The sequence below is a fragment of the Heloderma suspectum genome, chromosome 5, assembly GCF_057233095.1.
Source record: "Heloderma suspectum isolate Gila_16-S chromosome 5, 16-S_ref, whole genome shotgun sequence".
In the NCBI taxonomy this organism is placed as follows: Eukaryota; Metazoa; Chordata; class Lepidosauria; order Squamata; family Helodermatidae; genus Heloderma; species Heloderma suspectum.
The window spans coordinates 142,884,868-142,899,167 of NC_139462.1; the positions used below are offsets into that span (position 1 = coordinate 142,884,868).

General features: G+C 44.0%; 1 protein-coding gene across 1 annotated transcript in view; it reads right to left on the reverse strand.

The window, feature by feature from the left end:
- The window catches only part of LOC146344594 (ATP-binding cassette sub-family A member 13-like), a 262,433-nt gene that overhangs the window by 143,461 nt on the left and 104,672 nt on the right, over positions 1–14,300 (reverse strand). Inside the window, exon 18 of the mRNA XM_084857720.1 lies at positions 594–840. Within this exon, the coding sequence (XP_084713846.1) occupies positions 594–840 (247 nt within the window). The remainder of the gene's footprint in view (positions 1–593; positions 841–14,300) is intronic.

Sequence of the window (14,300 nt, forward strand, 5' to 3'; positions counted from 1 at the left end):
CAACAATAGCCAGGTTTGCACAACATGGCACAACCCCTGATCAGCCTGATTGGGGACTGCATACTGCAAACAGTGGCTGCACACACTCGGCGTGCACCACGGCTCATTGTGGGTTAAATAATCCATGAAGACCCAGCCATGTCATGCAAACTAGGTCAGAGTTCCAACACGTCTAATTTGCCCTAGGACAGAATAAAAGGGATAATAATTACTCATCTAGTTTACAAAAGTCTTCTAAGGATTACAAGAAGAGAATGTATGTATGTGACGTCCTTTAAACTTTCTAAAAGTTCTAACAAATAAATAAAGTTCTAATAATAGAGTTCTAATAAAACTTGGCAGATTGCACCAAAAGTCACCAATACATCAATGCTGCTTCCAAAAAAGTGAAAATAATCTTGTTTAAAAAGAAAATGGCCTCTGATGGTAGGAGCAGCTTTATAGATTTTTTTGTTCCTGCCTGCCTTTGTATAGCTGAGCCATGATTATCCTGCTTAGAGGGATAACTCCTTAAATTAAAAAGATGAAGACGCTTTTGAGAAATAAATGATCCTGTCCCCATGCTATTGACGATGATGAATGAGCTTTTTTACCTAAAAAAGGATTCGACGTTGTCATAAAGTCCTGGAGTCAGCTTAAGTGAAGGATAATCAATAGCCAATGGCTTCACGGTAAACAAGGCCATTGCCATGGCAACAAAGATGACAGGTAGTAGAACATTTGACAGAGTCCCCCTCCAGTCTCGCCTGGTGTGATGAAGGCGCTTCATTAGAAGGGCAGCAATCTGGGCGAGAACAAGCCTTCCTCCGTGAATGATTTGGGCCTCCGTGGGAGAATTACCTGTTGCAGGACAAAACAGACAAAGAAACCTCTTCATGAAAGCAAACTGTTGCTGGTATGAAGGACCTTCAAGGTTGGCACCCCTTCATAATTGGTGTGGATAGTTCACATGTTGGGAGCTCCATCCATAATAAGTAGGACGGGTACAAGAAGCTGCAACAAAATGTTGCAGCATATCCTCACATCCTAGCAGGGGTGCTCCTGTTTAGGGTTCCAGTCAACTAGCCACCCATACCCTTCTTCAAAATAATATAGGCTGCAAGGAGCTGAAGCAGGATATTCCACTCCACGCCAGGTTTTGCATTTCTTTTCCAACTGACACGATGAGTCCATGGCAACTATATATATAGGATGTGTGATTTGATTCAGAACCAACTTGGTGATTTGGAATACAGCTTGATTCAGCTTGGACCACATCAGGGGCCACTCAGTTCAACTCAGATCCAAATCTCACTTTGGAAATCCAAAGCTTAGTTCCTCCCACTGTTATCATTTGAAATCAACAAATAATTAGATGTTTTTAATCCTTTAGATTTTAACAGAATTGGATAAAATTTTCAGGCACAGTAGTCCCTGCTGAGAGGATGAAGCTTGCCAAATATCAGAACAATAGATGCAGGGTATTTTGTGCTAGGTGCCTTTAAATGTTGACATATATTTATTTTTAAAGGGAATTGCAGATATCTTTTTTTTTAATTTCTTGGCAGAATCAGATGAAATTTGCAGGCATGGTTCACCCTTTTGAGAAGATGAAGCCTGGGATTTTTCAGACACAAGAGTTTTTTGTGTAAAAGCAGCCTTTGGGTTTGGGGGTTTTCAAACAGGGATTCACTTACTGTCCTGCTACGGCTGAGGCAGACTCAGCGTTAGAGCAAAGCATGGGGCAATCCAAAAGGCAAGGCAACAAAGCAGGCAAATGGTCATGCACAAAAGTTCCAGTCCAGTACTGGATCAGACAAAGGCAGGAGTGGCCCAGATACAAGCAAAGGTCAAAGCACAGAGGAAGCAGTAAGTTACCATACACAGTCTAGAGGCAGAGTCAAACAGGAGTCCAAGGGTCAGTAGCGCAGAAAGCCAATCACAAAGCAAAGTCCAGAGAGCAAGGCACATAACCTAAGGAATGACACTATTCCAGCACTGGGTAGGCTAAAACCGAAGGCTTATATAGCCAGAGCTTTCTGAGCCCCACCCAGGGCTCACCTGCAGTGCATTACAGGCCCTCTGGCAAAAGTCCTGCTCAGGAGGAGGGCCTTGCTCCTGAGGATTCCTCCTTTGTAATCTAGGGGCCCTTCTCAGAGGAGCCCTATTGACCTGCCTCTTGAGGCAGCGACTCTCTCAGGGGCTAGATGGTTGCCCAGCCTCTGCCTCAGAAGTGGAACTCCCCTCCTGGTGCAGGGCTAGACTAGCAGTGACCTCCCCTGAAGGCCCAGGCTTCCCCAGATCTCCTGACATGGCTGGTTCCTGGGCATTGTCTGTCTCTGGGACCTCTATCTCCTCCTTCAGCAGGGGCATGACACTTACCACCTTTGGTTTGTGGGTAATTGGAGGACACAACAACGTATGTCCTAAAGGTGCCTGTAGGGACAAAACCTGCCAAATTACAGAATTATGCTGCTTAGGGTTTTTTTGTGCCAGTGCCTTAAAGTAGATATGATAGGTAGATGTGATAGAATGTGTGATAAAAGACACCTGCAGACATCACCTGCTGTGAACATCACAAGTTTAGCACTGGGCACCCAGCCTTCTGCTGTGCTTAAGGTCCTCTAGAATCTGTCCAAGACAATGTCCCCCTTAATAAATATTATGTGTGCATGTACAAATGTGTGTGCAGCTTTGTTAATGTTTTCTTGATACATACTGTTAATTATTAAGATTTTAGGGAACTTAGTAGGAAATCTTAGAAATATTAGCACTTTGGGCAGAATCCAACAGGGTGCTTATGCCTCCGCCGATTCTCTTATGCCCCAGCAATTCCCATCCACAAGTGGCTCCTACGGCTTTCAGAATGAAGATTTAGCACTTCTGGGGCAACCGGAAATGGGGCAGGTTGGTGGAGCTCGCAACGGGAGTTCCGCTGACCTGTCCCAATTGAGAAATGAGCGTTTCTGTTCATTTCAGGGCTTCCTCTGGGAAGTGCTAAATCTTTGTTGCACGAGCGGTGGGTTCTGCTTGCACAAGAGAATCAGCAGAACCCACAACTTGCAAAACAGAATCTGCAGGGCACAAGAGAATTAGTGGGGGCATACGCACCCCATTGGATACCGCCCTACAAAGCCTGTTTCTGAAATTTTCACCCCTGGGGTGAAAAATTACCTAGTGTATTAAATGTCAATGGGTATACTGGAGGCCAATTTTAGGGTTCAAAAACAGATTCGCCAAATTAATGGAAGTCAGTTGTATCAAGGGCTTTGGGCCGCTTTGCGTTCGGCATATCCTTAACTCTGTGACTGTTGGAAATGGATGTCAGGGGAATGTACAATATGTCAACTGATGGAAATTAAGATTATGCTTACAAAGGTATTCAATTAATTTTGGAATCTACTGGCAAATGCCAGAATTTTCTGACATTTCCCCCTGTACATCTTAAAATATTGAATGAAAGAATGATTAAAGTCTTAAGAACTACCAAGTAAATGTTAACATTCACCAGATTTCTAACGCTCATGGCAATGTATGTGTGAACATACAGCTACACATATCACTAATTATGAACTAAGCATTCCATCTATTCTTGCAACTGAGCATAATTTCTTTAGGATTTTAACCAGCCTGGCTGGCTAATGCTGGGAGTTGTGGGACTTCTTTCTGTCTAAGCATGCATAGGATTGCACCCTTATTTATTTAAATTTTTGCACTAAAAGACCATGGAAATCTTTACATGAATAATTTAGTTGATCAAATTAAAAATCTAACCCAATTGTTAGAAATGGTCTTGCTTGAGTTATTAATGTAATTAGGGATAAGAAATGCAATTATATCCACAATTAAATTATACTTTATAATTCATCCCAATTTTCCATTCTCATCTTGGAAGTGAGTATGAATGCTACTTTTCTTTAATTCAAGGAATTACTATTGGTAGGTATTGTTCATCACTTTTAAACATTGTAATTTCCAGCACAATTCTATGCTTGTCTACTGGGAAGTAAGTCCCATGCAATTCAACAGGACTTACTCCCAGGTAAGTGTGTTACCAGGTAAGTGGTTACCCCTTCATGGATCACTGCCTTGTTGTGGCGAAGGGGATTGCGTAACTCAGTTAAGCCATAAGCTATGCCGTGTAGGGCCACCCAAGACGGACAGGTCATGGCAGAGAGTTCTGACAAAATGTGGTCCATTGGAGAAGGAAATGACAACCCACTCCAGTATTCTTGCCAAGAAAACCCCATGGAACGTATCACAAGGCTAAAAGAGATGACGCCGGAAGATGAGCCCCTCAGGTTGGAAGGTGTCCAATATACTACTGGGGAAGAGCAGGGGGTATTTCCAAGTAGTGCCAGAAAGAGTGAACCGGCTGGGCCAAAGCCGAAAGGACACTCAGCTGTGGATGTGTCTGGTCGGAAAAAGAAAGTCCGATGCTGTAAAGAACAATATTGTTTAGGAACCTGGAATGTACGATCAATGAATCAAGGTAAGCTGGAGGTGGTCAAACATGAGATGGCAAGATTGAACATTGACATCTTGGGAATCAGCAAACTAAAATGGACAGGCATGGGTGAATTTAATTCAGGTGACCATCATATCTACTACTGTGGGCAAGAATCCCTTAGAAGAAATGGAGTAGCACTCATAGTCAACAAAAGGGTGGGAAAAGCAGTACTGGGGTACAATCTCAAAAACGACAGAATGATCTCAGTACGAATCCAAGGCAAACCATTCAACATCACAGTAATTCAAGTCTATGCCCCAACCACTGATGCCGAAGAAGCTGAGGTTGATCGGTTCTATGAAGACCTAAAACACCTTCTAGAACTAACACCAAAAAAAGATGTCCTCTTCATCGTAGGGGATTGGAATGCTAAAGTAGGAAGTCAAGAAATCACCAGGATAACAGGCAAGCATGGCCTTGGTGTACAAAATGAAGCAGGACAAAAGCTAATAGAGTTTTGCCAAGAGAACACGCTGATCATAGCAAACACTCTTCTCCAACAGCACAAGAGACGACTCTACACATGGACATCACCAGATGGTCAATATCAAAATCAGATTGATTATGTCCTTTGCAGCCAAAGATGGAGAAGCTCTATACAGTCAATAAAAACAAGACCTGGAGCCGACTGTGGCTCAGATCATGAGCTGCTTCTTGCAAAATTTCGGCTGAAATTGAAGAACGTAGGGAAAACCACTAAACCATTCAGGTATGACCTAAATCATATCCCGTATGAATATACAGTGGAGGTGAGGAATAGATTTCAGGGATTAGACCTGATAGACAGAGTGCCTGAGGAACTATGGACGGAGGTCCGTAACATTGTTCAGGAGGCAGCAACGAAATCCATCCCAAAGAAAAAGAAAAGCAAGAAAGCCAAGTGGCTGTCTGATGAGGCTTTACAAGTCACTGACGAAAGAAGGGAAGCGAAAAGCAAGGGAGAAAGGGGAAGATATATCCAACTGAATGCAGAGTTCCAGAGAATAGCAAGGAGAGACAAGAAAGCCTTCTTAAATGAACAATGCAAAGAAATCGAGGAAAACAACAGAATGGGAAAGACTAGAGATCTCTTCAAGAAAAGTGGAGATCTCAAGGGAACGTTTTGTGCAAAGATGGGCATGATAAAGGACAATGAAGGCAGGGACCTAACAGAAGCAGATGAGATTAAGAAGAGGTGGAAAGAATACACAGAAGAACTATACAGGAAAGATCTGAATGTCCCTGATAGCCATGAGAGTGCGGTCACTGAACTTGAGCCGGACATCCTCGAGAGTGAAGTCAAGTGGGCCTTAGGAAGCATTACTAACAACAAAGCTAGCGGAGATGACAGTATTCCAGCTGAGCTATTTAAAATCCTAAAAGATGATGCTGTTAAAGTGCTGCATTCAATATGCCAACAAATTTGGAAGACTCAACAATGGCCGCAAGACTGGAAAAGGTCAGTTTACATTCCAATTCCAAAGAAGGGCAATGCCAAAGAGTGTTCAAACTACCGCACAATTGCGCTCATTTCACATGCCAGCAAGGTGATGCTCAAAATCCTACAAGCTAGGCTTCAGCAGTATGCGAACCGAGAACTACCGGAAGTACAAGCTGGGTTTCGAAGAGGCAGAGGAACTAGAGATCAAATCGCCAACATTCGCTGGATCATGGAGAAAGCAAGAGAATTCCAGAAAAACGTCTATTTCTGCTTCATTGACTACGCTAAAGCCTTTGATTGTGTGGATCACAACAAACTGTGGCAAATTCTTAAAGTGATGGGAGTAGCAGACCACCTTACCTGTCTCCTGAGAAACCTGTACGAGGGTCAAGAAGCAACAGTAAGAACCAGACATGGAATAACCGATTGGTTCAAAATTGGGAAAGGAGTACGACAAGGCTGCATATTGTCACCCTGCTTATTTAACTTATATGCAGAGTACATCATGAGAAATGCCGGGTTGGATGAATCACAGGTCGGAATTAAGATTGCTGGGAGAATTATCAACAACCTCCGATATGCAGACGACACCACCCTAATGGCAGAAAGCGAAGAGGATCTAAAGAGCCTCTTGTTGAGGGTGAAATAGGAGAGTGCAAAAGCTGGTTTGAAACTCAACATTAAAAAAACTAAGATCATGGCATCTGGCCCTATCACTTCCTGGCATATAGAAGGGGAAGAAATGGAAGCAGTGACAGATTTTATTTTCTTGGGCTCCAAGATCACCGCAGACGGTGAGTGTAGCCATGAAATTAAAAGACGCTTGCTCCTGGGGAGGAAAGCTATGGCAAACCTAGACAGCATAGTAAGAAGCAGAGACATCACCTTGCCGACAAAGGTCCGTCTAATCAAAGCTATGGTTTTAGTAATGTATGGCTGTGAGAGCTGGACTATATGGAAGGCTGAGCGCCGAAGAATTGATGCTTTCGAACTGTGGTGCTGGAGAAGACTCTTACGAGTCCCCTGGACTGCAAGGAGGTCAAATCAGTCAATCCTAAAGGAAATCAACCCTGAGTGCTCATTGGAAGGACAGATACTGAAGCTGAAGCTCAAATATTTTGGCCACCTAATGCGAAGAGAAAACTCTCTGGAAAAGACCCTGATGCTGGGAAAGACTGAAGGCAAAAGGAGAAGGGGACGGCAGAGGATGAGATGGCTAGATAGCATCACCGATGCAATGAATATGAACTTGAGCACACTCCGGGAGAGCGTGCAGGACAGGAAGGCCTGGCGTGCTATGGTCTATGGGGTCACGAAGAGTCGGACACGACTGAACGACTGAACAACAACAACGAAGTGTGTATAGGATTGCAGCCTTAGATGGTAATGGTATGCTCCTTGGAAGCAGAGACCCATGTTTCTTTTCTTCTTCTTTTTGCTTATGAAACTTCATCAAGTATTATTTAAACTTTTCTTTAAAAGTAGTCTTTTCAACAAAATAAGATCCTATGCAAATAAAGGAAATCTAGTGGTTAATGTATTTTCCATATCCAAATTTACATTTCTATAAAACAAAATGTAATGTCATAATATTTAACTTGTAATTAAGTTCCTAAAGAAAAAAGGACTTTGGATGAAAGTTATGAATAAAACATGATCCAGCCAAATATAAACATTTTAAACCCCACTGATTTCTGTGGAAAAGTAAGCATGCGACTAATTTTCTCACTGAAATAAATGGTATTTAAAACTGTTTAAATTGGTTGGATTGTGCTCAAAATTACCTAGTGTATTAAATGTCAATGGGTATATTGGAGGCCAATTTTAGGGTTCAAAAACAGATTCGCCAAATTAATGGAAGTCAGTTGTATCAGGGGCTTTGGGCCGCTTTGCGTTCGGCATATCCTTAACTCTGTCACTGTTGGAAATGGATGTCAGGGGAACGTACAATATCTTCATCTAATAAGTTAGGCTTTACATTGCAATATATTTCTGCTTTCAATAAAAAGTTGAAGATTTCAGTGTTCAAGGAAAAATGTGCTATTTGGGAGGGTGAAATTGTTCACTAAAATGCTTTAATATTGAGAATATTCCCAATCCTGTTCAGTTTTTGTTGGTTCTCCTGGCTTTTGCTGCTTCAGGACCTTTTTTCTCCCAGGCAGGGCTTCCTTCTCACTTTCTAGGTATGTACGAAAGTCACTTACCTTTTCACAGGGGTGATTCGCGGTGGGGGGGAGGCGCTTTGCTTCTCCCCCCGAAGTTCAGGTGAGGGGGGGGAGGCACCCCGCCTCGGCCGGCCGAAATTCAGGCCGGGGAGAAGCGCCCCATCTCCCCGGCCGCGAAAGAAAAAGTGGGGGGAAAAAAAACCCGTGATAGGCTACGTAACGATTAACGTAGCCTATCACAGCTAGATTTCCAAAGTCAGCCGTGATAGGCTACGTTAATCGTCACGTAGCCTATCACGGGTGACTTTGGGGGGGGGAAAGCGCATACGCAAATGGCGGCGGCCCATGGGCGCCGCCATTTGCGTTCCTTATTTTGGCACGTCTAGTCTACGTAAAGATTTACGTAGACTACGGCGAAAATAAGGGAACGCTATTTTAACGACGAATAAAACATCGTTTTAATAACGACGAAACGCCGCCAAACCGCCGCCGGGACCCACCGCCGAGAGAGACATTCGGCCACGGTAAGTCCCATCCCGGGGGGGGGGCAGGGGGCCAGCGGAGAATTTCCCCAACACTTTTGGGGGGCCGAATGCCTCAGTGCTCGGCCTCCCGAAGATTTGTGGAAAAATTCTCCACCATCCCTATTTTCGCATTACTCACGTGGGTGCTCCTAGCCATCAGGAGTCAAGCAGTATAAACATAATGATGCCAGAATGCTAAGTATCCTGGGTTGGTCACATGGGAGATCCTAGCCAACCAGGATCATATAGTGTATTGCAATGGCATCACTCAGATTTTGTTATACCGACTTAACTGAGGGCAAATGTAGCGAATTCAGAGAGAGCGCGATGCTTTCTGAACAGGTGAACACTTTTGAAGCATTTACTAAGAAATCATTGAAAGAGAGGAACTGTCAGTGCTTTGTCCTAAGTGTTATAGAACCTTGTTGATATACTCAGTCCCAAAGCCTGTAGACCGAAAGCCCAGAACAATTTGCAAGGGTGAATATATTCCATAGGTATAAATGTTATTTTGTTCACTAGGACTAAGGCAGACCAACAACAGCATCATATTTTATTGCAAAGGGGAGTAGTTTCTCAAGAGCATGCTGTCAACTTTTAGAACAGTAAAACTATATTTAGCTCTTGATATATATTTATGAGCTATATTTAGTTCGTAAAAGTATATTTGGCTCATAAATACCTAAAATTTAAAATGTCTAGTTGTAAAATGCCTAAATGAGAGCATAATACCTGCAACAAATGACAGAAACCAAGAATATTCTGAGTAATTTAAACAGTTCAAATAACGAGTTTATTATGTAATGTTATTACTCTATCATCCCACCCCTGCCCTGGATGATTTTTTAAAAAATAATTCTTCCATGGAAAATAGAAGAACTTTTATGTAATATTTTTGTGATGGTATCTGACTGCAGCAATAATTAAGAATATATAAAAATGTGTCAGATAAATGTTGGAGGAGGTGAGATCATGTTCTAGCATTAATGAGTTTTGGAAGGAAGTTTTTAATTATTGCAGAAATGATGTAATAACAGGGACAGCCAACTGGCAATCAGTGGGAGTCTCAGTCCTCCGAACATCTGTCTCTGGTTCCCAGGGGCTTTACAAAATTGTAATTAAGGTGTGGTTTAAAAATGCTCATAGTTTTGGTTGTAGAAGGAAAGAGCAATGAGATGCTGTGTATATTTCATATACCTTCTATCGTACTACCATTTCATACATATTCTTGAAAGCCAACATACCCCACCAGAGTGTCTCTTGAGGGGAAACCTGTGTCAGGAAGCACATTAGTTCCTCCACCTGACCCTGCATCTAGGGATATGTGAATCAGCAAAAGTTGAACACACTGAGCTCATCCATTTTCTAGGGATGGATGAAAGTCCCTTACTTGTCCTTGAAGCTTGCTTCGCGGTGGGGGGGAGGCGCTTCGCTTCTCCCCCCGAAGTTCATGCGCCCCGCCTCGCCCGGCCGAAATTCAGGCCAGGCGGGAGGCGCCCCATCCCTCGCTGGCGAAATTCAGGCCGGGTAGAAGCGCCCCGTCTACCCAGCTGCAAAAAAAAAAAAACACCCCCATGATAGGCTACGTAACGATTTACGTAGCCTATCACAGCTAGATCTCCACAGTCAGCCGTGATAGGCTACATAAATCGTCACGTAGCCTATCACGGGTGACTTTGAAAAAAAAAAAGCGTATGCAAATGGCGGCCCCCATAGGGAGCCGCCATTTGCGTTCCTTATTTGGTCCCTGTAGTCTACATAAAGATTTACGTAGACTACAGCGAAAATAAGGGCAACGCTATTTGCGTTGCCCTTATTTTCGCCGTAGTCTACGTAAATCTTTATGTAGACTACAGGGACCAAATAAGGAACGCAAATGGCGGCTCCCTATGGGGGCCGCCATTTGCGTACGCGCTTTTTTTTTTTTTCAAAGTCACCCATGATAGGCTACGTGACGATTAACGTAGCCTATCATGGCTGACTTTGGAGATCTAGCCATGATAGGCTACGTTAATTGTTACGTAGCCTATCACGGGGTTTTGTTTTTTTACTTTCCTTGTAATGGCGGCGGTGGCAGCCGGTCAAAAGACCGGCTGCCGCCCCCGCCCCTGACGAAGACCCGACGAACCGCCGCCGGGACCCGCCGCCGGGAGGGACATTCGTGAAAGGTAAGTCCCATTACCGGGGGGGGCGGGGGGCAGAGAATTTCACTGCCGATTTCGGGGGGCCGAATGCGTTGGCACTCAGCCCCCCGAAGTTTCGGGGAGAAATTCTCCCCCATCCCTACCATTTTCTACCTCAAAGCTCATTCTGACTCATGTCTATATCAGATTGAAAACTTGGTTTTTTCTTTCGACAGAAAGTTTTGTGTATGTTTTCATGCACATTTTTCCAAGCATGCACATCAATTGTGCACATTTTTGAAATGCATGCATATTTTTCCCATTGACATCTGCCTCTTTGTGCACTTTTTTTTCAGAGGGCTCATGCGGTTGGGTGGGTGGCTGTCCAGATGAGCCCAAAGCACTCCAAAGTCCTTCGGATCAATCTGACCCACTTTGGACCACTTCAGGCCGATCTCGACCTGCTCTGCATCCAGCCTGAAGCGGTTCAAATCAGCCCACCTTGGCTCAGGATTAGGATCCAGAGTGGTGCACTGCCCTACTTTATGCTCCCAAAGAAATTGTGCATAGGATCAGAGCTTCAATACATGTGTTTGAGAACTTGAAAGATCCACTCAGAAATAGCGAATCATTGATTGCAGCAAAAAATATCACACACAAAAACACCCTGAAAATAAAGTGGGATAACAGATTTTGATAACTGCTTATTTATTACATTTTATCCCACCTTTCCTCCAAGAAGTTCAATGCGGCATACATTTGCTCCCCATTTTATCATCACAATGACAGTATGAGTGGTATGATTGACAAAGAGATTGTGACTGGCCCAAGGTCATCCAGTGCCTGGATGTCATGATAAACCATAGTTTATTGTGGTGGGAACGAGCATGGCCTCCCCATGTCTCCCCATCCCCACCTTGCATGCTCTTCCTTCCCCTGTCTTCCTGTCAAGGGCTCCTTGGCGGCCTCTCTCAGTCTAATCCAGCAGCCAAGTCCAGACACAGACAAAGGGATTCTTTTCAAAGCTTTATTCCTCTTTTACAACTTAACAATTCTACCGTTAGCAACTAGATATGAGCAGCAGAGTACCTATGCCCTACGTTGGAACAGTTGGTCCCCGTTTGAAAGGGAATTACTGGCAGACCCCTGAACTTAAGGACTAGGGAGAGTCCCTCCCCTTTTCCCTTGGATCCTCTGGGCGCAACCATTGTTTGCGTGCCAACCGGGCACTACGCCTCCTTTCTGCGCCCTCCATTTGGCGCCGCTCTCTGCATCGGCGTTGCACGTCCATCAAGTCTGCTTCCCGCGCTCTGTCACTCCCTGGACTGCTATCTAAGCTAGGAATGCTGGTGGGAGGAATCTCCGTCAGCTGTTGGCCCTGGGAAAGAGGAGCGCGCTCCTCTCCCAGGAGCGACTGCTCTTCCTCAGAATCAGAACTACTCTGGGATTCTATGGGCTCAGTGTCTACCCTGACACTTCCTTCAACAAAGAGGAGGAGACTGGAAGCTTCCATTTCCATTTTATATTAACCACAGTTTAGCATGTTGCCCAGACCCATCAAATCATGGTCAATCTGAACTATAGTCAAGGTTAACCACAGTTTAAGGTTCAGATGATAAGCTAAACTGCAGCTAATCTAAAATGGAAGCAGAAGAGTAGGTAGCACACAAGCACTGGGGGAGGTTAGGTTCAATCTAGGGATGTCAGAGAATTCCGAAACAGATCTCGGTGAGAAATCTGTCCCCCGAAATCTGTCACGGAACGAAGCCCCCAGCCCCCCAACCCAAGAAAGGCGTGCGGGACAAAGTCCCCGCTGCCCCCAACCCACAAAAGGCACACGAAATGGAGCACTTATCTGCTCCCGTCCACGCTGCTTTGCAAATGGCGGCTGTCCTGCAGCCGCCATTCGCTTCCTTTTCTTAGCATAGCCATGATAGGCTACATAAATACTTACGTAACCTATCACGTCTAATGCAGGGACGCCATTTGCATCCCTGTGGAGGCCGTGATAGGCGATGTAAGTATTTACGTAGCCTATCACGGCTAAATACAGGGACGCAAATGGCAGCGGCTACGACAGCCGCCATTTGTGTCCCTGCAGGGCTGCCCAGCAGCCAGATGTCCGGCTGCGGGCAGCCGGAGCCGGCCAGCGGTTCCTCAGCTTGGCCGCGGAGCCGGCCGGGCAGGATTCCAGGGGGGAGGACCAGATCGCCTCCCCCCCGTCGAGGATTCCAGGGGGAGGGACAGAGTGCCTCCCCCCCCAGCAGAAACAGAACAGAACGGAAGGTAAGTATTCCGTCCATCCCTAGTTCAATCCCTTATTTGTTTGTTTATTTAAAATTATTGTTAGGCCACCTTTAAGGTTAAATCCCATTAAGCCCTGTTTTATTGTAACATCTGAACACAGCCAATGGTAACTTCATGGTTGAGTGAGGATTTCAAACCTGGGTCTCTCCCATCCTAATCCAACACTCTGACCACTACACCACACTGGTTCATGCTGGGTAGTATGGAATATTATAGATCTAAATATGTTAACTACAGAAGCAGCCTGATCCTATGCACCTTTACTCTGAAGTAATCCTTACCAAGTTCAATGGAACTTACTTCCAAAGTAAGTGAGTATATATGATTGTAGCTTTTGTTGTCTTGGGGAAAATATAAATTATTTTATCAGACTGAGGGAAAAATGGAATCCTTGTATTGGGTTTTGACATCTTAAAGTATAATAAATCTATTAGGCAAAATCCAGCATTACACAAGCGGACTTCCCCTCATTTCCCCTCCTCTTCTCCTCTCTGCAGTCCCCCATGCCCCCAATTCTGCTCTGTAGGGCCCCCAACCCTTTAGATAATATTTTGTGATGCATAGGGGCTGCAGGAGGTGAGGAAATCACACCCTTGCGGCTGATGGAAGCCATTCCTTCAGCAGAAAGGGTTAGCTGGATATAGCCTATACAACATACTCTATCATTGCTCTAATTCATTAAATACTTGCCTCTTTGTTTTTAACTATCCATGTGTTAATTAAATAGTACTATCTTTTAAAACATTTTTAGGACAGATTTAATATGAAGGAGAGTTCAGTGTCATTTATCTAAGCCAGATTTTTCTTATCATTTGAAGAATAACTGCTTCATTAAAATATTAATGATCAAAGGCAGCTAGGTTTATTGTCATTCTTCTCAATGGTCAAGGTGACAAAGACAGTTTGGATCAAAGAGCCTTTCAAATGCTCCTTAGTTTGACTTAGCTTTATCTCTCAGGGACCTTTGTATCTTAGTAGGATCTTACTAATACTTTTCCAGCAATGGAGGTCTCTTCCCAGAATCCAATTCTTAGATTTCATTTCATTTTTATTTCTTTATTACTTTAAAAAACTTTTCATGTCACTCTTCATCAAATTTGGGTGCCAGGGTGTACAATGAAATAATAACATCAGCATCATAATAACTTAGTAAGAGGCAGCGAGTAAAAGTACAAAAACAATGCAGAAGCATTGTAATCATTGAAAATGCTAAGGCACATAAGAATGTTTAAGCTGGTGTCTAAAGGCTTGTAAAGTAGGCACCAGGCCTCC